At 43.6% G+C, this 20,926-nt stretch overlaps 1 protein-coding gene across 2 annotated transcripts; it reads left to right on the top strand.

Annotated features, from left to right (window-relative positions):
* Positions 1-2,366: 2,366 nt before the first annotated feature.
* LOC132588345 (parvalbumin, thymic CPV3) lies at positions 2,367-8,231 on the top strand. Of its 2 annotated transcripts, none has more exons than XM_060260714.1 (5): positions 2,367-2,467; positions 3,015-3,081; positions 4,845-4,977; positions 6,231-6,340; positions 8,062-8,231. In XM_060260714.1, the coding sequence occupies exons 2-5, from the start codon at positions 3,021-3,023 to the stop codon at positions 8,085-8,087; spliced, it is 330 nt and encodes a 109-aa protein (XP_060116697.1). In that variant the 5' UTR covers positions 2,367-2,467; positions 3,015-3,020; the 3' UTR covers positions 8,088-8,231. The 2 variants fall into 2 exon arrangements, with proteins under 2 accessions (XP_060116697.1, XP_060116699.1); XM_060260716.1 differs by having other exon boundaries at positions 2,371-2,407.
* The last annotated feature ends 12,695 nt before the right edge of the window (positions 8,232-20,926 follow it).

The following is a 20,926-nucleotide window of genomic DNA, read 5'->3' as shown; positions in this document are numbered from 1 at the left end:
GGTCTCCTTTGTCCACATGTTTGTTTACCCCCTTAAAGAAATGTAACAGGTTAGTGAGGCAAGATCTTCCCTTACAGAACCCATGATGAGTCTTCCTCAATAACCCATGTTCATCAATGTGCCTAATCATTCTGTCCTTGATAATGGTTTCTACCAACTTTCCCGGTATTGAAGTCAGACTGACTGGCCTGTAATTTCCCGGATCTCCTCTGGAACCCTTTTTAAAGATGGGGGTGACATTTTCTACCTTCCAGTCCTCAGGAACGGAGGCAGATTTCAATGAAAGATTACAGATTTTTGTTAGAAGATCCACATGTTCAACTTTGAGTTCTTTCAGAACTCTCGGATGTATGCCATCCGGACCCAGTGACTTTTTAGTTTTTAATTCGTCTATCAGTTGTAGGACCTCCTCTTTTGTCACCTCAATCTGACTCAGGTCTTTCAACACCCCTTCCAAAATTAGTGGTTCTGGGGCAGGCAAAAAGTTCTCATCTTCCACAGTGAAGACGGAGGCAAAAAATGCATTCAGCTTCTCAGCCATTTCCCTATCCTCCTTCAGTAATCCTTTTACCCCATGGTCATCCAAGGGCCCCACTGCCTCCCTGGCTGGTTTCCTACTTCTAATATATTTGAAGAAATTTTTATTGTTGGTCTTTATGTTTTTTGCTATATGCTCCTCATAGTCCCTTTTTGCCTGCCTGATCACAGTCTTGTATTTGATTTGCCAAAGGCTATGTTCCCTTTTATTAATCTCACTTGGACTGGTTTTCCATCGCTTAAAGGAGTCCTTCTTACTTTTTACAGCTTCCATTACTTTGTTTGTTAACCATGCAGGCTTTTTCTTATGCCTGTTTGTGCCTTTCCTAACTTGTGGTATGTATTTTATCTGAGCTTCTAGGATTATAGTTTTAAATAGTCTCCAAGCTTCCCCAAGGGTTTTGACCATATGTACCTTTCCTTTCAGTTTCCTCTTCACATGCCTCCTCATCTCAGAGAATTTACCCCTTTTAAAGTTAAACGTGGTTATGGCGGTCTTTTTGGGCAACTCCTTAGTTATACAAATGGTGAAATCAATAACATTATGGTCACTGCTCTCAAGTGGTGCAATCACTTTTACATCTTTCACCAAGTCTTGGGCATTACTTAGGACCAAATCCAGGATCGCCCCACCCCTAGTAGGTTCTGAGACCATCTGCTCCCTAGCACAGTCATTGAGACCATCAAGAAACTCAATCTCTTTCTCTCGACCAGAACATATGTGTGCTTGCTTGCTGGTCTCCCATGCAAGTACTAATCGGGGCCTAAGATCTGACAAGGTTTGTAATAATAACCATGTGCTGTCAAGTTGCAGCTGACTCATGCGTTTTTCAAGACAAGAGATAAGCAGAGATGGTTTTCCATTGCCTTCCTCCGCACTGAAAGTCCAGTCATCCTTGGACGTCTCCTATCCATGTACTAACAGTGGCCAACCCTGCTTAGTTTCTTAGCTCTGATGAGATTGGGCTCATAAGAGCTATTCAGGCTGCTACCCCAAGTTATGTTTTGCTATTTGATACATGTATACTGACTTTTAAAAAATGTAGTATGGATTGTCTTATACATTTTTTTAAAATCCTATTAGAGTTACCCAGTTTTTGCTGTCATTAACATTTGAGTTTTCCGACTCAGACTTGCTTCTGTTTTACTGACAGCTTCTCTGTCAGGATGACACCGCTGTCATTGGTAGGGTTGCTAGCTTGGTCACCAGCAGGGGATGGGTTGCCAGATCCAGGTTGAGAAATGCCTGAAGATTTGGGGATGGAGCTTGGGAAGGGCAGGGACATCAGTGGGGCACAATGCCATAGAGTCTACCCTCCAAAGCACCCATTTTCTCCATGGGAATTGATCTCTGTAGTCTGGAAATGAGCCATAATTTCAGGGGATTGTTGGGCACCTTTCACCTCCAACTTCCTCCAAAAGATGCAAAACAAATCAAGAGAAACAAAATAATCTTTCTAATTCCCACACCAATAACCTGTTGAAAACTCAGCCTGCATTTGGGAACTGGAAAAAAAAACAAGAGGGCTTGCACAGGATTCCGATTCGACGGCCCATGCCAAAACTTAATTAAAACACATACATTAATTTATTGTCTGGACAGGAGACTCTGTAGCTCTCTTCAGTGTACTTCTTGGGTATAAATAGAAGGGAAGAAAAAACCCAGTTCAATAGTTAAGCAAGACATCTGAGCAGTGTCTCAAATGGAGCATCTAATCCATGAAAAGGTAACCCAAGTAGCCATTGTCACCTTTAGAATCCTATATAAGTTAGGCAGATAAGTCTGAGCCAGAGGTACATCCTGCTTGGTATCCACTCAGCTCTTTTAAAAATAAAATCCCCCCTCTTCCCTACCTGGGAAACCACAAAGGTGAGCAGCCGGAGTGAGAGTTTAAAGGGCAGAAACACCTGTGGCCAGACTGAATCAAAAGTAAGTATAACAGCTGCCTCTCTTGGAAGATGGATCTGTTATGTATTTATTATTCATTTACCTGTGATGATCTATCTACCTATTTACCCCTTTCTTCTTTGGGGAGACCATCATTATGAGAGCAGCCAGCTGAAAAGACAAAAACAGCTGTGTGCTAATAGATTGACCGCTTATTTCTTGGGATACCACTGGAAACTACAGTGGCTACCAATGGATACCAGTGAAACCACAGTCCATTTCTTATTTACCTGTAAAGTTTAATTCTGTATACCGCAAAATGTGGCATTGCTGTAACTGCTTCCTGTCGCAGAGACACTACATCAAAATAGTTCATATTTATATTTATACTGTAACTGATTTTGATAGCTCTGTAAAAAGAAAGACTGGTCCAGATAGAGGCTTAGATGCTATATGGTTTTAGCAGAAAAACAAGAGACAACCGGCGCTAGCTCCAAGACAGATGCTCACCTCTTCCCCGTAACAGAAGGAGCACCTCTTGCTTATCTGCCTGCATAAGCACCTTGAGTTTGATTTTCTTTCTGCACAGGTTAATATGAGCATCACGGACATCCTGAGCCCTTCTGATATTGCTGCTGCCCTCAGAGACTGCCAAGGTAAGAACACAGGCTGAATTAACCTTACATATACCTTTGCCGGATTATAGGAAAGGTCCTTTTAATCCAGAATTTTGTTTTCAGCAGCGGTCTGCTGGATGCCTGTGAGAAATTTGCAAGTGAGCCATGATGGCTGCTGATTATCCCTTGCCTATAGTTTCTCAGTGTCTGGTAATCAGAGGAATAGCCCCTCTGAAGATGGAGCTTCCCTTTTCCAAGCTACCATGGACAGCTAATGATGAGCCCTTTCTTTTTTTGTTATATATTTTTTCTGAAGCAGTATGCATGGTTCCCCTCTTCCTCCATTTTATCAACAACCCTGCAAGGTAAGTTAGGCTGAGGAAAAGAAACTGACTGGCCTGGTGGAAACCTTGAACAGCAGGGGTTTCAGCCAGGATCTCTCCTAATTTGTCCAATGATTCTAACCAAAGGCATTTGAAGCTGAGTACCACTTAACGTCTCTTAATCTGTCACTGACATATCTCACTCAATGGTTTGCACTACACCGATAAACTACTGTATTTGAAGTGAAGTCAAGTGATGAAAGCCAGATCTGTTTGACCCGACTGCTGTTTTCACATATGTAAGCCGTCTCAGTCACCCAGTGATAAAACATTTATGCACAATAACGAAAACCTAAACATGACTTATGAACCCACGCCCATACATACACTGTAATGGAAGCTGTAAAAGGTAAGAAGGACTCCTTTAAGCGGTGGAAAATCAGTCCAAGTGAGATTAGTAAAAGGGAACACAGGCTGTGGCAAATCAAATGCAACGTGGCAGATGCGGTTCAAAGTGGCCAAGTGCAAAGTAATGCACATTGGGGCCAAGAATCCCAGCTACAAATACAAGTTGATGGGATGTGAACTGGCAGAGACTGACCAAGAGAGAGATCTTGGTCGTGGTAGATAACTCACTGAAAATGTTAAGACAGTGTGCGTTTGCAATAAAAAAGGCCAACACCATGCTGGGAATTATTAGGAAGGGAATTGAAAACAAATCAGCCAGTATCATAATGCCCCTGTATAAATCGATGGTGCGGTCTCATTTGGAGTACTGTGTGCAGTTCTGGTCGCCGCACCTCAAAAAGGATATTATAGCATTGGAGAAAGTCCAGAAGAGGGCAACTAGAATGATTGAAGGGCTGGAACACTTTCCCTATGAAGAAAGGTTGAAACGCTTGGGACTCTTTAGCTTGGAGAAACGTCGACTGCGAGGTGACATGATAGAGGTTTACAAGATAATGCATGGGATGGAGAAAGTAGAGAAAGAAGTACTTTTCTCCCTTTCTCACAATACAAGAACTTGCGGGCATTCGATGAAATTGCTGAGCAGTCAGGTTAAAACGGATAAAAGGAAGTACTTCTTCACCCAAAGGGTGATTAACATGTGGAATTCACTGCCACAGGAGGTGGTGGCGGCCACAAGCATAGCCACCTTCAACAGGGGTTTAGATAAAAATATGGAGCAGAGGTCCATCAGTGGCTATTAGCCACAGTGTGTATATATATATATATATATATATATATATATATATATATATATATATATATATATATAAAAATTTTTTGGCCACTGTGTGACACAGAGTGTTGGACTGGATGGGCCGTTGGCCTGATCCAACATGGCTTCTCTTATGTTCTTATGTTCACTATTTATGAGAACAATCTTAAAGGCTTTGGAAGTCAGACATCGAAGTGAAAAAGAGCTATCATGTGCACTAGATAACAGCAACTTTCTCTCTCTTTTCTCCTGTCTAGCTCCAGATAGTTTCAACCACAAAAAATTCTTTCAGATCAGCGGAATGTCCAAAAAGAGTGGCAGCCAAGTAAAGGAAATCTTCCGGATCCTAGATAATGATCAAAGCGGCTTCATTGAGGAAGATGAACTTAAGTGAGTTCTTTTAAAAACATATATTGTTCTTGTTTTGGTTTTCTCTCTTTTGCCTTTCAAAATGAGTTTAGACTAAACTAGAATTTAATGGCTCTGTTATGCTTGCAATGCTTGCTTGCTTGTTTGTTTAGCAGCTGGGGATGTAATTTAGGGAGGAACTCAAATGATGAAGGTCACGGGTCTCCACTTGCCTTTAAAAGGCAAATTATGCAAACACCCCCCCCCAAAATGGATTGGGAACATGTGGGGACAGGGGAATCAAAAGTACAATCCATGTACTAATAAAAGGGGAAAAAGGATATTTTCTTTTACATACATACGTGTATCTGGTGAAAGGGCCATCAAGTCAAAGCCAGTGGAAGCAAGACAAGAGACAAATAGGTGGTCGGCCATTGCCCACTTCTTTATAGCAACCTGGGACTTTCTTGATGGTCTCCCATCCCAATACTAACCAGGGCCGACCCTGCTTAGCTTCCAAGTATACAGACTTTTTCCTTTTAAATGTTTTTCTTTAGCAGCAGCACTGGGAGCCTGGTTTCATCAGCAAAACTGAACAGGGATAGTTAAACATCCCCTCACTCTCCTGAGCTGAATTGGAGCCACATGCAGGCCTTTTGCAAACCAGTGGTGATTGATGCTCTTGGCCATGTGTGTTTAAGCTGGGGGAGAGTGTGGGAAGAACTCTTTTCGTTAAAAGCCAGCAATTATAGGGGAATCCTGTTATGAGAAAATCTTTAGTCACAGAAGGCAAAGAGCGTTTGTTTTGATTTGCAAACTATTCTGCAGGGAAAGATGACAGAAAGTTGTATAGGTTTATAGCGTAGATGTGACAAGACTGGCCATCATAGATCCTTTTGGGATTTTGCTCCCACCCCTAAATTCTCCAACAAAAATACTTTCAACCAGGGCTTTTTTTTTTGTAGAAAAAGCCCAGCAGGAACTCATTTGCATATTAGGCCACACACCCTGACATCACCATTGTTTCACACAGGGTTTTGTGTGGGAAAAGCCCAGCAGGAACGTATTTGCATATTAGGCCACACACCCTGGCGCTAAGCTAGCCGGAACTCTGTTCCTGTGCGTCCCTGCTCAAAAAAAGCCCTGCTTTCAATTCATCTTATATTAGACCAGCTGACCCTAACAAGCTTTCACGTTGGACCAGACTCTTGTCTGGGCAGGCAGTTTCTCAGTTGCTTGATAATGGTGAACATCACACAGTTTTTCTCGACCGGATGTAATCCTTCTCTTTCCAGATTTTTCCTTCAGAGGTTTGAGTCCGGAGCCAGAGTGTTAACAGCAGCAGAAACCAAAACATTTTTGGCAGCAGCAGACCATGATGGAGATGGAAAAATTGGGGCTGAAGGTATGGAACCTAGCCACTTTTCAATAGCCTACTAAAGGTTAGTTCTCTAAACATTTCCTGCATCCTTCCTTCCCTGGCCTCCAATGCAACAAGAAACCAAGAGAGGCCTGCTGACCAACACCCTCTGCAAGATGAGTATCCAAACTCAATGCCCAATTCACCCCAATACACAGGCCAGCCTTCATCTCCTCAGGAGGGTGGATGCCCTTGCCTGGCTTTGTTGACAGCACCGAGCAAGCAAGCAAGGTCAGGTTTCACCCACTGTCCCACCACAGGGCCGTAGCCAGGATTTTAAAAGTCGGGGGGGGGGGGCTTTTTAAAAAGTCAGAGGGCACCCTTTCCCATCCACTGTGGGGCTTGCCACTTCTCAGAAGCTTTCTGGGGTAGCGGTAAAAGCTGGAGGCTCTGAAAATGGCTAAGTCAAGGCAGCCAACCCTAAAACTTTGGAGTCAAGAAGGGACTGCACCTTCCATGCAAGCAGGGCAAGGGGGGGGGGTTTCCTTCCACCTCCCTTTCCCCCACTCCAGCACTTTGCAGCCAGCAAGTCCATCCATCCCCCCCTCCCCAGCCCATTCCACTGGGCTTCTGTTTCTCACTCCCCCACCTTCCTCCTCTCCGCCTGATGCTTTTGCTACCGCAGTGCACTGTGCCCTGATCAGTTCTCCGAGCTCTGGCTGCCGCTGATGACCCTTCGGCAGCTCAGCCACGACAAAAAAGAAAAAAGCAGGCTGCCCCCCTGGAGGTGATGGAGTCCTGCCTGGAAGTCAGGGGGCAGTGCCCTCACAGGCCCCCCTGTGGCTACAGGCCTGCCCCACCACGAGACTGGCCTGCATAGCTTAGCCAGGTGGCTCTTTCCTCCAGCGTAAACAGCAGTATGCTTTTCTGTTCTGTTTTTAACAGGACAGGACAGGAATCAGGTTGGAAGCAAAATAAACCCACAGAATGTTTTCCCTATATGTTTTCTCTGTACTGACAAAGGGAATGCCCTAGAACTGCCAACCTCAAGGTGGGGCCTGGAGTTCTTCTGAAACTCCAGATTACAGAGGTCAGTTCCTCTGGAGAAAATGGCTGCCGTCACAATTTGGCGTGGTGGGTTTTGAGTGGTGGACTCTAATATGGGGAACCAGGTTTGATTCCCCACTCCTCTACAGGTAGACCGTGGGTTGTCTCAGAGCTGTTCTCTCGAGAACAGTTATCTCAGAACTCTCTCAGGCCCTCCTACCTCACAGGGTGTCTGTTGTAGGGAGAGGAAGGGAAGGTGATTGAAAGCAACTCCGAGACTCTGAGTGAAGGGTGGGGTATAAATCTAATCTCCTTCTCCTCCTCCAAACCCTGCCCCATCCAGACTACACATACAAATCTTAAAGAATTTCCCAACCTGGAACTGGCAACCTTAAGGTGCCCACAGCAGGCTTGCTTTTCCTTCTACAGGGATTCACTCCTGGGCGGGTGTCTTTGTGCAGGCAAAAACAAAAGCCACCTTGCACCACCCCCCCCCCCCCAAATCACTGAGCCTTCTGCCATGTGTGAATTCAGATGCCACATGTATGCATAACCCATTTCAATACAGCTAAATTACTGAAGGGTTGGATTTCCTTTTATAAATATGTGACAGTTGACAAAGGTTTCTTTTTTTTTCTGTCTAATGTAAGTGGCTGCCTGTAGAAGTTCTGTTAGCCTTGTGAAAAGTGATTCACCTTTCCCCTCCTGCTTTGGTGTAGAATTCCAGGAAATGGTGCACTCCTAAAGGCGCTGGAAATGACCATGTGTGACGAAAGAACTGACACATCTGTAGGAGACCCTTCTCCCAAATCTTGTAAACCCAGGAATCCCTCATTACCTTGTTTTTTTTTTGCCGCAACCGTGTGTTACTGGTTTATAGATTTTGGTGAGGAACCACGACTGCACTAGTCAATGCAAGTGATGCCATGCTAGTGTAGTTGTTTGGTAACCATCTTAGCAAGAGTTACATTGGAAAAAATTAAAAGGATATATCTCACCGTGTTCCAGTGGCAGAGTCTATCATTCATCTAATCAACGTGCTGAAAGCTGCAGTGGATTATCATGATGGCATTTAGTTTTTGAAACACCAGGCTCACGTACCTACTCAGCGATAATGGTTGCACCCTTGGCCACTGGGAACATGGTCAGGACACCAATCTCCAGGTCCACCATCTGCATACCTGATGTGGGGCATCTGCCAGGACCCAGGGCTTATAGTGGGGTCCACTGACATCAACCTTCGCTACCCGTGTTCCCAGCTGTCCAGTGTCACTGGGGAAGAGCTGTGTGGCAGACAGCCAGAGCAGCAGCACTCTCAGCTGCATGCATACCAACCAGAGCTGTTGGGGAACGCATGTATAGGTAGTGCAGGCAACTAAGCATGGGTGATGGGAGAGCTATGCACTTGCAGGGAGGGGATAGACAGGGAGATGTGAGGAGGACCTGATGCTGGGCAGACAGGGGTCCTTGGCCATTTCTGCCTCGAGCCCCCCTAAACCTGGAACTAGCCCTGCTAATCTCCATGCTAGCCTTAGATGCTTCCATTCCTCTCCAGTGGGCTGACTGATACCACTCTGTTTATACGCAGGGCTTTTTTTGAGCAGGAACACAGTTCCAGCGGGCTTGGCATGAGTGGGTGTGACCTAATATGCAAATGAGTTCCTGCTGGGCTTTTTCTACAAGCCCTGCGTGAAGAAATGGTGCCATTAGGGGGTGTGGCCTAATACACAAATGAGTTCCTGCTGGGCTTTTTCTACAAAAACACTGTTTATATGCCAATTGAAGTTATGTCTTCCTCACTGTTGGGATTCAGGGGGAAACAGAGCCAAAACAAAAGGTGTTGTGGAGCTCCTGGGAGGTGATGGATAGTCCCTTTCCTATCCCTAACCCATTTTACTATCTTTGTCCTACTGCTCATGAATAGGGTTATTGTTCTGTGAAATGGAGGGGAGACAAATTCTACAGGGGAGTAAAGGCCATTTTACAAGCAAGGCAGGAAGCAGGTGTGGCTGGGAAGTTACAGCTAAAAAGGAGCTGTAAGTACACTCCAAAGTGAAAACCACATAATACCTTTTATTTGGACCAACCAAAATGATAAAAAGAGCATGCAAGTATAACCCACTATGGTCCTGATATATGTAGGGAGAGTGGGCAGGTTCAGTCTGTTTTGACAACAGAACTCCCACCCATGTTTATCAAGAATGTGTAACTGCTGCAACTACATGTATTTCTGGGTAACACACTTAAACACAAACATAAGAAAGGCAATACAACAGATGCACTTTAATATTAAGATAAACTATATACAGAAAAACATGGAGGTTTTCATAGGAATCCTCAATCACTCCAGTCAGGATGCTATTACTTCATAGTAAGAACTCTTTAGGATAACAATATAGGAGTCGACTGCACCTTTAAGACCAACTTAGTTTTATTCAGAACGTAAGCTTTCGTGTGCATGCACACTTCTTCGGACGAGGTACTGTACCTCATTCCTCGTCCGAAGAAGTGTGCATGCACACGAAAGCTTACGTTCTGAATAAAACTAAGTAGGTCTTAAAGGTGCAATCGACTCCTGTTTTGTACTACTACTTCAGACCAACATGGCTGCCTACTTGAACCAACTCTTTAGAATGTTACTGGTTACAGATATCTTCAGCATCCACAAGATGCACGGAACAGAAAAGACTAAACACATAAATAATACATATATCGTTAAGTCCAGGTGAAAGCTCACAAATACTGGAACAGCAGATGAGATTTCCAGTCTGTACCTGGGGCACTGCAGCTCTTCTCACTTGGATCTTGAATCCCACAATTACCTGCAATAATTCAAAGAAGCCCTCGAAACAGTAAGATCTGTGCAGACCTTTCCCCACCCATTGTGGCCTCTTCCTGGGCCAGGCTGAACTGCTTAGCAGCATTAACAAAGAGAATACTAAGAAAGACGTATTGCAACAATTTTAAAAGGATCAATAATTACAAACTTACATATTTTCACAATCATATGAATTCCCCATTAAGAATCTTAATAATCCCAAATCAACATTTAATAACGTCCCAAAGAAGTGACTTCACCTTTGTTTGAAAGGATCCATAATCATTCCAATTGTTTGGATTACAATTACATTTACCTGCAATGATTCAAGGTAGCCCTTGAAGCAGTAAGATCTGTGCAGGGCTTCTGGTGCTGCCGCCTCTTTCTGGGCCAGGCTGAACTGCTAGGCCAGGGGTGGCCAATGGTAGCCCTCCAGATGCCTACAACTCCCATCAGTCCCAGACATTGGCCATGCTGGCTGGGGCTGATGGGAGTTGTAGGCAAAAAAAACATCTGGAGAGCTACCATTGGCCACCCCTGTGCCAGGCTGTTGGGAACAACCAGCCCACTTTAGGGGAAGCTACAAACATTGAGCATGCTCCATTAATACCAGGTGGGGGATGCATGGAAGGAGTGGAGGCAAGTGGTACCACCAACTACAGAATCAGAGTTTGTTTTTAGACTATTGTTTTATTATATGGGAAGAGCCCCATGGCGCAGAGTGTTAAAGCTGCAGTACTGCAGTCCTAAACTCTGCTCATGACCTGAGTTCGATCCCAGCAAAAGCTGGTTCAGGTAGCCGGCTCCAGGTTGACTCAGCCTTCCATCCTTCTGAGGTCGGTAAAATGAGTACCCAGCTTGCTGGGGGGAAAGCGTAGATGACTGGGGAAGGCAATGGCAAACCACCCCGTAAAAAGTCTGCCGTGAAAACGCTGTGAAAGCAACGTCACCCCAGAGTCGGAAACGACTGGTGCTTGCACAGGGGACCTTTCCTTTCCTTTATCATATGAATCTGATTTTAATGTTGTGTTAATTGATTGTAGTTACCCACTCAGAGCCCATCCGGGGAAGAGCGGGCTATAAACTGAAAATAATAAACAAACAAATAAATAAGCTGAGTATAGCAGGGAGAGGGGGATTACGTAATTGCCACACCACCTATTAGTAAATGCAGGCATACCTAATCCCTGTATGTTGCTAACAACTACAAAACTGCAGGGGTTACATAAGCTTTTGAGTTCCCAAGAATGCTTTGTCACACTGAATTTGCTGCTGCTCTTGCTGCTGCTGCTTGTAACTTCCAGCCTGGTGAAGAATTCTGGAGAACCCGAAAGCTTGCATACTGCCTTGTATCACTTTGGCTGGTCTTAATATAAGGCATTACATGGTTTTTATTTCTGGCTACAGATAAAAGAGGAAGAGAGAGGCTGGGAAGAATGAACTTTGTTGGCGGGCTCTAACAAGAAAGGGAACGCAGTATCTTGGAAGGAGAAAACAGGCACACGCAATCCCCTTTCCTCTGAATGACACCAAAGGGGTCCATAGCTTGTCCTGCCTTCCTTTCCTTATACTCAAAAACATATGCACTTTTGTGGGGAAGCTCCTTTTTTTTTTGGTCCAGAGCCTCCTTTTCCTAGAGACAGAGTGACTGTCAGACAATCTAAGTCATGTGCAGGTATGCCTGAGAGAGCTCTTCCTAATTCACAACACCACTCCAGCACCAAGATCTGGACTCTCCCCCCTCACCCAGAACATCAGCCTTATCTCTGTCACGGAACTGTTGTCAGGATTACAGATGTTGGCAGAATAATTAACACAGCAACAGTGCACAACCTGATAAAGCAGGTAAAGGTTTATTTAGGAATTAACATCCTTGATAGGAAAGAGGAGAGACAGAGAAAGATTCCTAGCTACATCTCTAACTCAGATAGAGGGTAAGACAAGTGTGACGCTCCTGAGAAAGAAGGGTGCTGGCAAACAATAAGGGGTGGGGTGTGTGGAGACACTAAGGATCTGGAGAAGAGAACTGATCCAACAGCCTCTGGGAGGATGCACCAAAAATCACCAGGATAATTTCATTCATTTTTAGAAATCCTAATTCAGATAAACCACATTTTGACAGCTCCTCAAATTAAATGCTAAATGAGTGCATCACTCACAGGCATTTTCCACAGACACACATGTCCCTCTCATGCCTTCACAAGACCTTGGCAACACAATGCAAATTGGGCATCCATGATAAGTTTCATTCTACAGGTATTCCGAAGTTGTTACTAAGAGTTGTTATTTCCTCAGGAGTAACAGGAGGCCACTCTGGGAGACCATCCAGGGGGGAATAACCCAGTTGCATTCTATTAGAAATGCATCAGAAAAATATTGGAACCATGTATCAGGGGAAATAGCTGATATAAAAGGAGTTTCAGAACACATAGCACCAGTGATTATGGCCCAAAATTGCCTGGAATCATTCAGGGAAATAGCACTGAGAGGTTGTCCCCATTGTTTATTAATAAAATGCAACCTTTTAGTCTTTATAAGATGGTGTAAGTGGTTTTGAAGTATCTGGTACTCCACTGGTAAGCAAGTGGCTACAGAATTGCGGAATTTACAATAAATAGAGTGTAACTGAGCTTTTATATTCCTACATTCTCCATCAAACCATAAAGCAGTTTGGGGTTTCACTATTTGTTTAGATGTGACCCTTCTAGATTCCTGTTTTAAGGATTCAGTAATGAAATTTAATAAATTCCCGTAAATTTGTATTGTCTCTAATGGATTGGGAGAATTTATTAATGCATATTTCCAGTCCAAACTGGTGTTTGACTTCAATCATTTTATAATATTTTGGTCTAAGTCTGGAAATCGAAAAATCTTTGGCAGAAATTCCACATCCTGAGTCACAGCTGGTGCAACATTCCCATTAGTACCAAAGACAAGTATCAGGGATAAATGGTCACTAAACGTCTGGTCTCCAACTATAAAGCTAGAGACATAAGGCATAAAGGAGGGGAAGATTAAAATATAATCAATAACACTACAGCCCCTGGCAGAAACATATGTAAAAAGCTATCAAAATCTGTCAGACCGTTCAGCCAGATTTGTAAAATTAGGTGCAAAACTATACTAAATTCAAGTTTGACCATTTATCCTTAGAGCATCTCCTGGAAGGAGTAAATAAAAGCAAAAGGTCATCCTGACCAAATTCCAAATTATTAAGAAAAGACAAGAAGACGACATTGCCAGCTCTCGCATTAAAATCTCCAGCTAAAATTATTTCTACATTAGGGAATCGTTGTTCAAGTTGTTCTAAGTAACCAGTCAGCCTACTCTAATGTGTGGACATAACAGATCTGTCAGAGGAGGGCGGAATGTAGATATTCAGTAAAATTAAAGAAGGATTCCGACAATTTATCAGTGTAGCTTGGGCAACAGGAGGACAGTCTTGAAGGCTAGTAGATTTTAAATTAAGATTAGAGGAGACAAGAGTAGTTGAACTAGCATAGGGGCGAACTCCATTACTGGCTCTGGATATTGGGAGGGAATAGGATTCAAATCCTTCAAGAAATAAAGGCGTTAGGGCACAAGTCTCCTGTAAATGAACAATAGCAAAGGATTTGAGATAATCTATGAAGTCATGATCATTAGCCTTATTCCTCCACCCTGTTATGTTCCATTTTATTGTCTTGGGCAGAGAGCTTTAAAGCCACGTACTTCTCATAACCATTATGGATTTCAAACTCCTTTGAAACTCCATGTGAAAACACACTGTTTCAGATCCAGACATCACAACAGTAAAAGCAGGGGAGACAGAATAGTTATACAAATTGCTAAAAACCTTTCCAGCATTCCAAGGGAATCTGGGACTCACAAATGATGAGAAGATCCTATTTACTGGATTCACTGAATATGCTGACCAGTGTTTCTAAAATACAGAATATACCATACTAGAATATTTTTTTTTTTAAGTTCCACATTTAAGATACATTTATAAAATTCTACAGGAGCTGTCCTGACTAAGAACATGGTTATTCAAAGATGGCAGGAATTTTGCCCAGCTACAACTCTAAATTCTGGCCCCTCATCGTCTTCACAGTCCCTGGTAGTTCAGGCCAGTTCAAAGGTCATAGGTTAAATAAACAGAACATAGTTGGAAAATCTCTATTACATATTTTCCAACTGTGTTCTGTTTATTTCTCTCCAAAGTGGCTTACATTATTCTCTTCTCCATTTTGTCCTCACAACAACCCTGTGAGGTAGCTTAGGCTGAGAGTGTATGACTGGCCCCAGATCACACAATACGCTTTCACTGTAGAGCTGGAATTTAAAACCTGCATCTCCCAGAAGAGACTAGTCAGACTCTCTAACCACAGTACCACACTGGCTTTGATTTTCTCAGAAGCTTATAAAGGGTTTCTGGATTACAAAATCCATAACAAGGTGTATGTTTGTTATGTGTAGTCAAGTTGCTTCCAACTTATGGCAACCCTCTGAATTAATGATCTCCAGAACATCATATTATTAACATCCTTGCTCAGATCTTGCAAACTGAAAGCTATGGAGTAGACCACAAAGACAAGACATAAGAAGATGCTTGACAATCCTCAATGGTGCTGAAGCATGATAGTTTTGTGAACACAATGTTCCCTGAGGACAGGAAGCTTGAAAACTACTTTCCTAGCAAGCAATAAAGTAAAAAAAGTCACTGAACTGATGCATATTTAATATAGGTTCGGGGATTCACACAGCAATCTCATGCAGCTTAGCCCATTTTGACATTGGAATACTAACAGTGCAATGCTAATAGAGTACACAAACTATTCTAAGGAAGCTTAGAAGAATGTAACTCAATTTAGGACTGCCCTCTAAAAACATTTTAGCCTCTTTTGCACTACCTGTCTGGATGTTGTTGCCATGGAACAGAAAGCGACCCCCCCCCAATTTTGTTACATTTGCATTCTAGCCTATATGTAGACTTTGCATTATACACACATTTAATATGCTCCAGAATGTATATTCAGAAAAATCTGGGAAGATTCAAAGACACCTAGTAGAATATCAAGTATTATACAAGAGTAAAAAAGGGTAAAATAACTCCTTTAAAAACTGGATTGGACTAAACAGTGGTGGTGTAAAATGCTTTGCATGCAGACTTTGCTGACTCAGTCTGCAGCATCTCCAGTTAAAAGAATACCAGGTGGAGAAGCTGAGAAAGACACCTGTCTGAGATCTTCAAGAGTATGAAAACGAACTGCACAAAACTGCTTTACATCAACACAATTAAATCCATCTTGTTTAGTTTGTGTACTTCACAAAAACTGAAGTGCAATAACTCCAAGGGACAACTTTGTTAATCTGCTGCTAACAAAAGCAAATCAAACTCCAGTAGCAGCTTAAAAGTGGCAGTAGGTCTCCGAAGTCTCAAGCAGAAAAAAAACCCAATATCACCTTTGCGCCTAATATCATTTAACTGGAGATGATGGAGTGACTGTGGAACCTTCTGCATGCAAAGGCAAAGATGCAACCGCTGAATCATGATTCCTCTGCTGCTCAGATGCAGTATACTCTTTTTTCTCCGGTTGTGCAGCCTTTCCCTTTTTAATACATTAGCTTGTCTTTCTTTTTTTCAAAAAAACACATCCTTAATCCTGCAATAGATAGAAAAGAAGGTGAGGGTAGGGTCAGTGACCTCCTGTAAGAGAGGAGATATTGAATTGCTCCAACATTGCTAAAAGCAGCACCAAACTGCTGAGTATAATTTCACACATTTACTCTCCCTTTTAGGCCTCAGGCTGTCGATGGACTAGCTATTTGACTGGTCAGCTGTATGTTTACAGCTGTCATCTCCGACACTCAGAATGATTTATGACTGGGTGGTAGATGGGGTGTTTTGTACATCTGGTATTATATAGATGGCCCTGACCTGGATGGCCCAGGCTAGCCCAATCTTGTCAGGTTTCAGAAGCTAAGCAGGGTCAGCCCTGAATGGGAGACCGCCAAGGAAGTCCGGAGCTGCTACACAGAGGAAAGCGATGGCAAAGCACCTCTGTTCGTTTGTTGCCTTGAAAACCCCATGGGATGGCCATAAATCAGCTGCAATTTGATGACACTTTCCACCACCATTCCGTAAATGTTGAAAATGCTGGGAATAGTTTCTAAAAACACAGCTAGTCAATCTTAAAAGCACAGTGCCCTTGTAAATACTAAAACGTTCCAAAATACTCCTATGCCCCATGCCTTCACAAAAACTGAAGTGCAATAACTCCAAGGGACAACTTTGTTAATCTGCTGCTAACAAAAGCAAATCAAACTCCAGTAGCAGCTTAAAAGTCCAACAAATTTATTCCAAATTACAACAAAATCTTCTGAAAGCTCATTGTTCACATATGAATCACTGTTATGGATGTACACATTTCAGAAGCTAAGCACGATCTTTACTTGGAAGACCACCAAGGAAAAATCTGCAGAGGAAGACACTGGAAAACCACCTAAGTCTTACTTGCCTTGAAAACTCATTGCTGGAGGTGACGACAGCATTTATGTACATATGGATATAGACATCAAAGCATCTGACGAAATACTTTGATTAATGAAAACATAACTTATTCCAGCATGAAGTCTTTACAGTACCACAGAACGTCTTTCTTATTTTACTGAATGGGAGAACACTGATATCAATCTTCATCCTATGCAGGATTCATTTATACCCACTGCCTTGTTTAAGTTTAAATACATTTGACAAGCACTTTAATTTTGTGTAACGAGAGGGCTCAGAATCAGATTTCAAGCCAGGGACCTATCTAATGTCATTCTGCAAATGCCAAGGTGTGGTGTTACTATTCACACAATTAAGAAAATGGGATGAAACTGGAACCACAATAATACTTCCCTTATAATCTATTTATATATAATAATCCACCTAATGTTTTATAACTGTTTGTAATAGAGGTTGCACGCACATTCTGTTTACACACATTAAGAAATGTCCTTTGGCCTACCATTTATTCAACTGTTCCTGCATTGCTGAGACTATCTCTGGCTAAAATACATAAAATTAAAATTGGCGCTAAATACAATACATATAATAACCGAGCATCAAAAAATTCAAAGTTTCCTCATCTGCAATCAAAAGCAATTCAGTTCTCTTGTTACTCCAGTGAAATTCCTGTTCCACTTCCTGCACGTTTTATTTGTTTACTCTGTCTTGGATTAATTTGAGAACCAAGTTGGCAAATCGCACCCAAACAGTGCTTGTTAACAGTTCCTCGTCATCTTGGAGAAGAGTAACAAGTAGAGTGCCTCAAGGATCTGTCCTGGGACCTCTTCTGTTTAATTATAAATTATTTAGATGAAAGAATAGAAGAAATGCTCATTAAATTTGCAGATGATACCAAATTGGGAGGGGTTGCAAATACAGACAGAGACAGGATGATCTTGACAGGCTGGAAAACTGGGCTGAAACAAACAAAATGAATTTTAACTGAGAGAAATGTAAAGTTCTGCATTTAGATGGAAGAAACCCAATGCGTAATTATAGGTTGGGGGAGACTCGTCTTGGCAGCTGCGCAAAAAGGATCCACGATTCGTAGAGGACCATACACTGAACATTAGTCAGCAGTGTGATACAGTAGCTAAAAAAGCAAATTCAATTTTGGGCCAGATCACATGAAGTGATGGTATCACTTTACTCTGCTCCGGTTAGACCTTTCCTAGAGTACTGTGTTCAGTTTTGGGCACCACAACTTAAGAATTACATAGACAAGCTGGAACGTGTCCAGAGGAGGGCAATGAAGATGGTGAGGAATCTCTCTAGGTGCTCGACAGCACTGTGCCCCTGCTCCAAACCGAGATGGGCAGGCATAGAAAAACCCCAGCATGGAGCTGGAGCAGGGGCCCCACAGCAGCAGGAGGCACTCAGCTGGCTCGGCTTCTTCCTGGGTGATGCGCTGCGCAGTCAACAGTGAAGGCAGGGCCAGCAAGTGCTGCAGCAAGTGCAGTTGGGCCTACAGGGCACCAGCCCAGCCAGGACAAGGTGGCGGTGGCTGGCTGGAGGCAGCACGGGCTTCAACGGCACCCCAGCCTTGTGTCGGCTCCTGAGTTGTCCTCAATAATAAGGCCTCTTGCTGAGATTCAGAAAATGTTTTATTGATAGACGCATGGTTGACTTTCTGTGTCAGATCTGGTTATACCTTGGGCAAGGGTGCAATTCTAGCAGGAGCTCCTTTGCATATTAGGCCACATCCCCTGATGGAGCCAATCCTTCACAATATTACAAAAAAGAGGCTTGTAAGCTCTTGGAGGATTGGCTACATTGGTGTGTGTGGCCTAATATGCAAAGGAGCTCCTGCTAGAATTCCACCCGTGACCTTGGGGAGCCAGGTCTATATACCCTCTCCCCGGGCCATTACAAAGCCCAACAGAATTCAGAGCAAAAAGCCAGCACAAAACAAAGGTTACAGTTTCTCACCCAACCCCTCCCATTGCATGCTAACAGGTCAAGACTGTCTCCGCTAGGAGATCTCATGTCCTTGGATTCCTGACACGAACGTCCCTAGCAGGGTTCAGAGAGTACTTCATGCGTTACAAACAAAACAGAAAGCAAGCAGGCTAAAGCAGCACAGTGCACACTCCCCCAACATTCCCACTGCAGTTACAGAATTCAGAAATACATGGCAAGGCCCTTGACACCTTGCTCCCCTCCGCTCGCAGCTTGGAGCACTGCCAGTCAGCCCTGCTGGAGCATCCACTTCCCCTGGGATTCTTGAGGCCCCACCTGGCCTGGGATCATGTGGCTGCCCATGACCAAGGCAGCTGGAATGCTGGCCAAGCCAGTCGGAATGGCGTTCTGGTGCGTTCCGGCTCAAAAAAGGCCCTGGTGGTTATAGAGACCTGGGAGATCCCTGTTCAGACAAAGAACAAAAAAAAGGGGGGGGGGGGGAAGCTCAACCAAATCCAAACAATGTAATAGAGCAGGGGTGGCCAACTGTAGCTCTCCTGATGCTTTTTGCCTACAACTCCCATTAGCCCCAGCCAGCATGGCTGATGGCTGGGGCTGATGGGAGTTGTAGGCAAAAAAAAAATCTGAAGAGCTACCGTTGGCCACCCCTGTAATAGAGGGTCAAGCTACCTCCGTTCATTTTCTCCAGTGGAATTGATCTTTGTCATCTTGAGATCAATTATAATAGCAAGAGATCTCCAGGTGCTACCTGGATGTTGGCAAAAGTAACACTGGGTGACCTTGGGGTGGCCATTCTCTCCCCAATTTTTCTCACAGTAGAGTTACCTTTTTCTTTTAGGCTCCTTAAAAAAACTGATGAAAATGTCCTTTTGGGGGGCTAGAAGAGTTACTTAGGAATATTTTTCGTTAGTTGCAATTATCACAGCTTCAATAGAAAGCAATATTTAAAATGAGATCTGTCATCATGACCACTTGTTTGAAGTAGTCATTTGAGAAATGTGCCCTCTATTTTGCTTTTCAAATATGGTAATGATACCTCACGGGAACAAAGGCTGAGTCCAGCAGCCTGCACGTGAAAGTTTATACCAAGAATTAAACTTTGTTGATCTTAAAAATGCCCCTGGGCTCAAACTTTCTTCTATCGCTAAGACCAACTTTAAAGAAGCGTGCCCAGAATTCAACCCTGTATATCCAGAATTAAACCTTGTGGGTCTTAAAGGTGCCCCTGGTCTTAAAACTTTGTTCTATCGCTCAGACCAACTTTAAAGAAGCATGTCCAGAATTAAACCTTGTATATCCAGAATTAAACCTTGTGGGTCTTAAAGGTGCCCCTTTACTCAAACTTTGTTCTATCGCTCAGACCAACTTTAAAGATGTGTACCCAGAATTAAACCTTGTATATCCAGAATTAAACCTTGTGGGTCCTACCAAGGTGCCCGTGGACTTAAAACGTTGTTCTGTTGCTTGAGCCCAACACAGCCACTCACCTACCTCACAGGAGACAGATCCTGATGGGTGGCCCAGTTAGTCTGTCTGTAGCTGTAGAAAAGAGTAAGAGTCCGGGAGCACCTTAAAGCCGAACAAGTCTCTCACCCAACCCACCCCCAATTGCATGCTAACAGGTCAAGACTGTCTCCGCTAGGACGGATACAGAGAAAAGTGTATCTGGAGACAAGAGCAGTGAAGTGACACACGAAAGCTCAGTCGCGCCCACCCTGTAGGGTTGCCAAGTCCTATTCAAGAAATATCTGGGGACTTTGGGGATGGAGCCAGGAGACTTTGGGGGTGGAACTAGGAGACATGGGGCAGAGCCAGGAACAAGGGTGTGACAAGCATAATTGAACTCCAAGGGAGTTCTGGCCATCACATTTCAAGGGACTGAACACTTTTTAAATACCTTCTTTCCATAGGAAATAATGAAGGATAGGGGTACCTTCTTTTGGGGCACATAGAATTGGACCCCCTTGTCCAATCTTTTTGAAACTTGGAGAGTATTTTGGGGAGAGGCACCAGATGCTATGTTGCAGATCTGTGGCCTCTACCTCAAAAAACAGCCCCCCCAGAGCCCCAGATACCCACGGATCCATTCTCCATTATTTCCTATGGGAATACATCTCCCTAGGGAATAATAGAGTCCCCAGCAGATATTTCCCTCCCCTCCCCCCGCTTTCTGATGACCCTGAAGCGGGGGGAGGGCCTCCAAACCGGGGGATCCCCTGCCCCCACCTGGGGATTGGCAACCCTACCACCCTGCCGCCATCCGTGTCCCGAGTCTTTTCAGGCGCTGCTGGACTCTCGCTCTTTTCTACCG

This window comes from Heteronotia binoei, chromosome 20 (assembly GCF_032191835.1).
Source record: "Heteronotia binoei isolate CCM8104 ecotype False Entrance Well chromosome 20, APGP_CSIRO_Hbin_v1, whole genome shotgun sequence".
NCBI classification, from domain to species: domain Eukaryota; kingdom Metazoa; phylum Chordata; class Lepidosauria; order Squamata; family Gekkonidae; genus Heteronotia; species Heteronotia binoei.
This window is presented reverse-complemented; position numbering and strand designations above follow the sequence as displayed.

Bases quoted from the DNA above. Each gene is read 5' to 3' on its own strand.
- LOC132588345 (XM_060260714.1), top strand. From the start codon at position 3,021: ATGAGCATCACGGACATCCTGAGCCCTTCTGATATTGCTGCTGCCCTC. The intron at 4,978-6,230 runs GTGAGTTCTTTT...TTCTCTTTCCAG, and splicing joins ATTGAGGAAGATGAACTTAA to ATTTTTCCTTCAGAGGTTTG. The intron at 6,341-8,061 runs GTATGGAACCTA...GCTTTGGTGTAG, and splicing joins TGGAAAAATTGGGGCTGAAG to AATTCCAGGAAATGGTGCAC.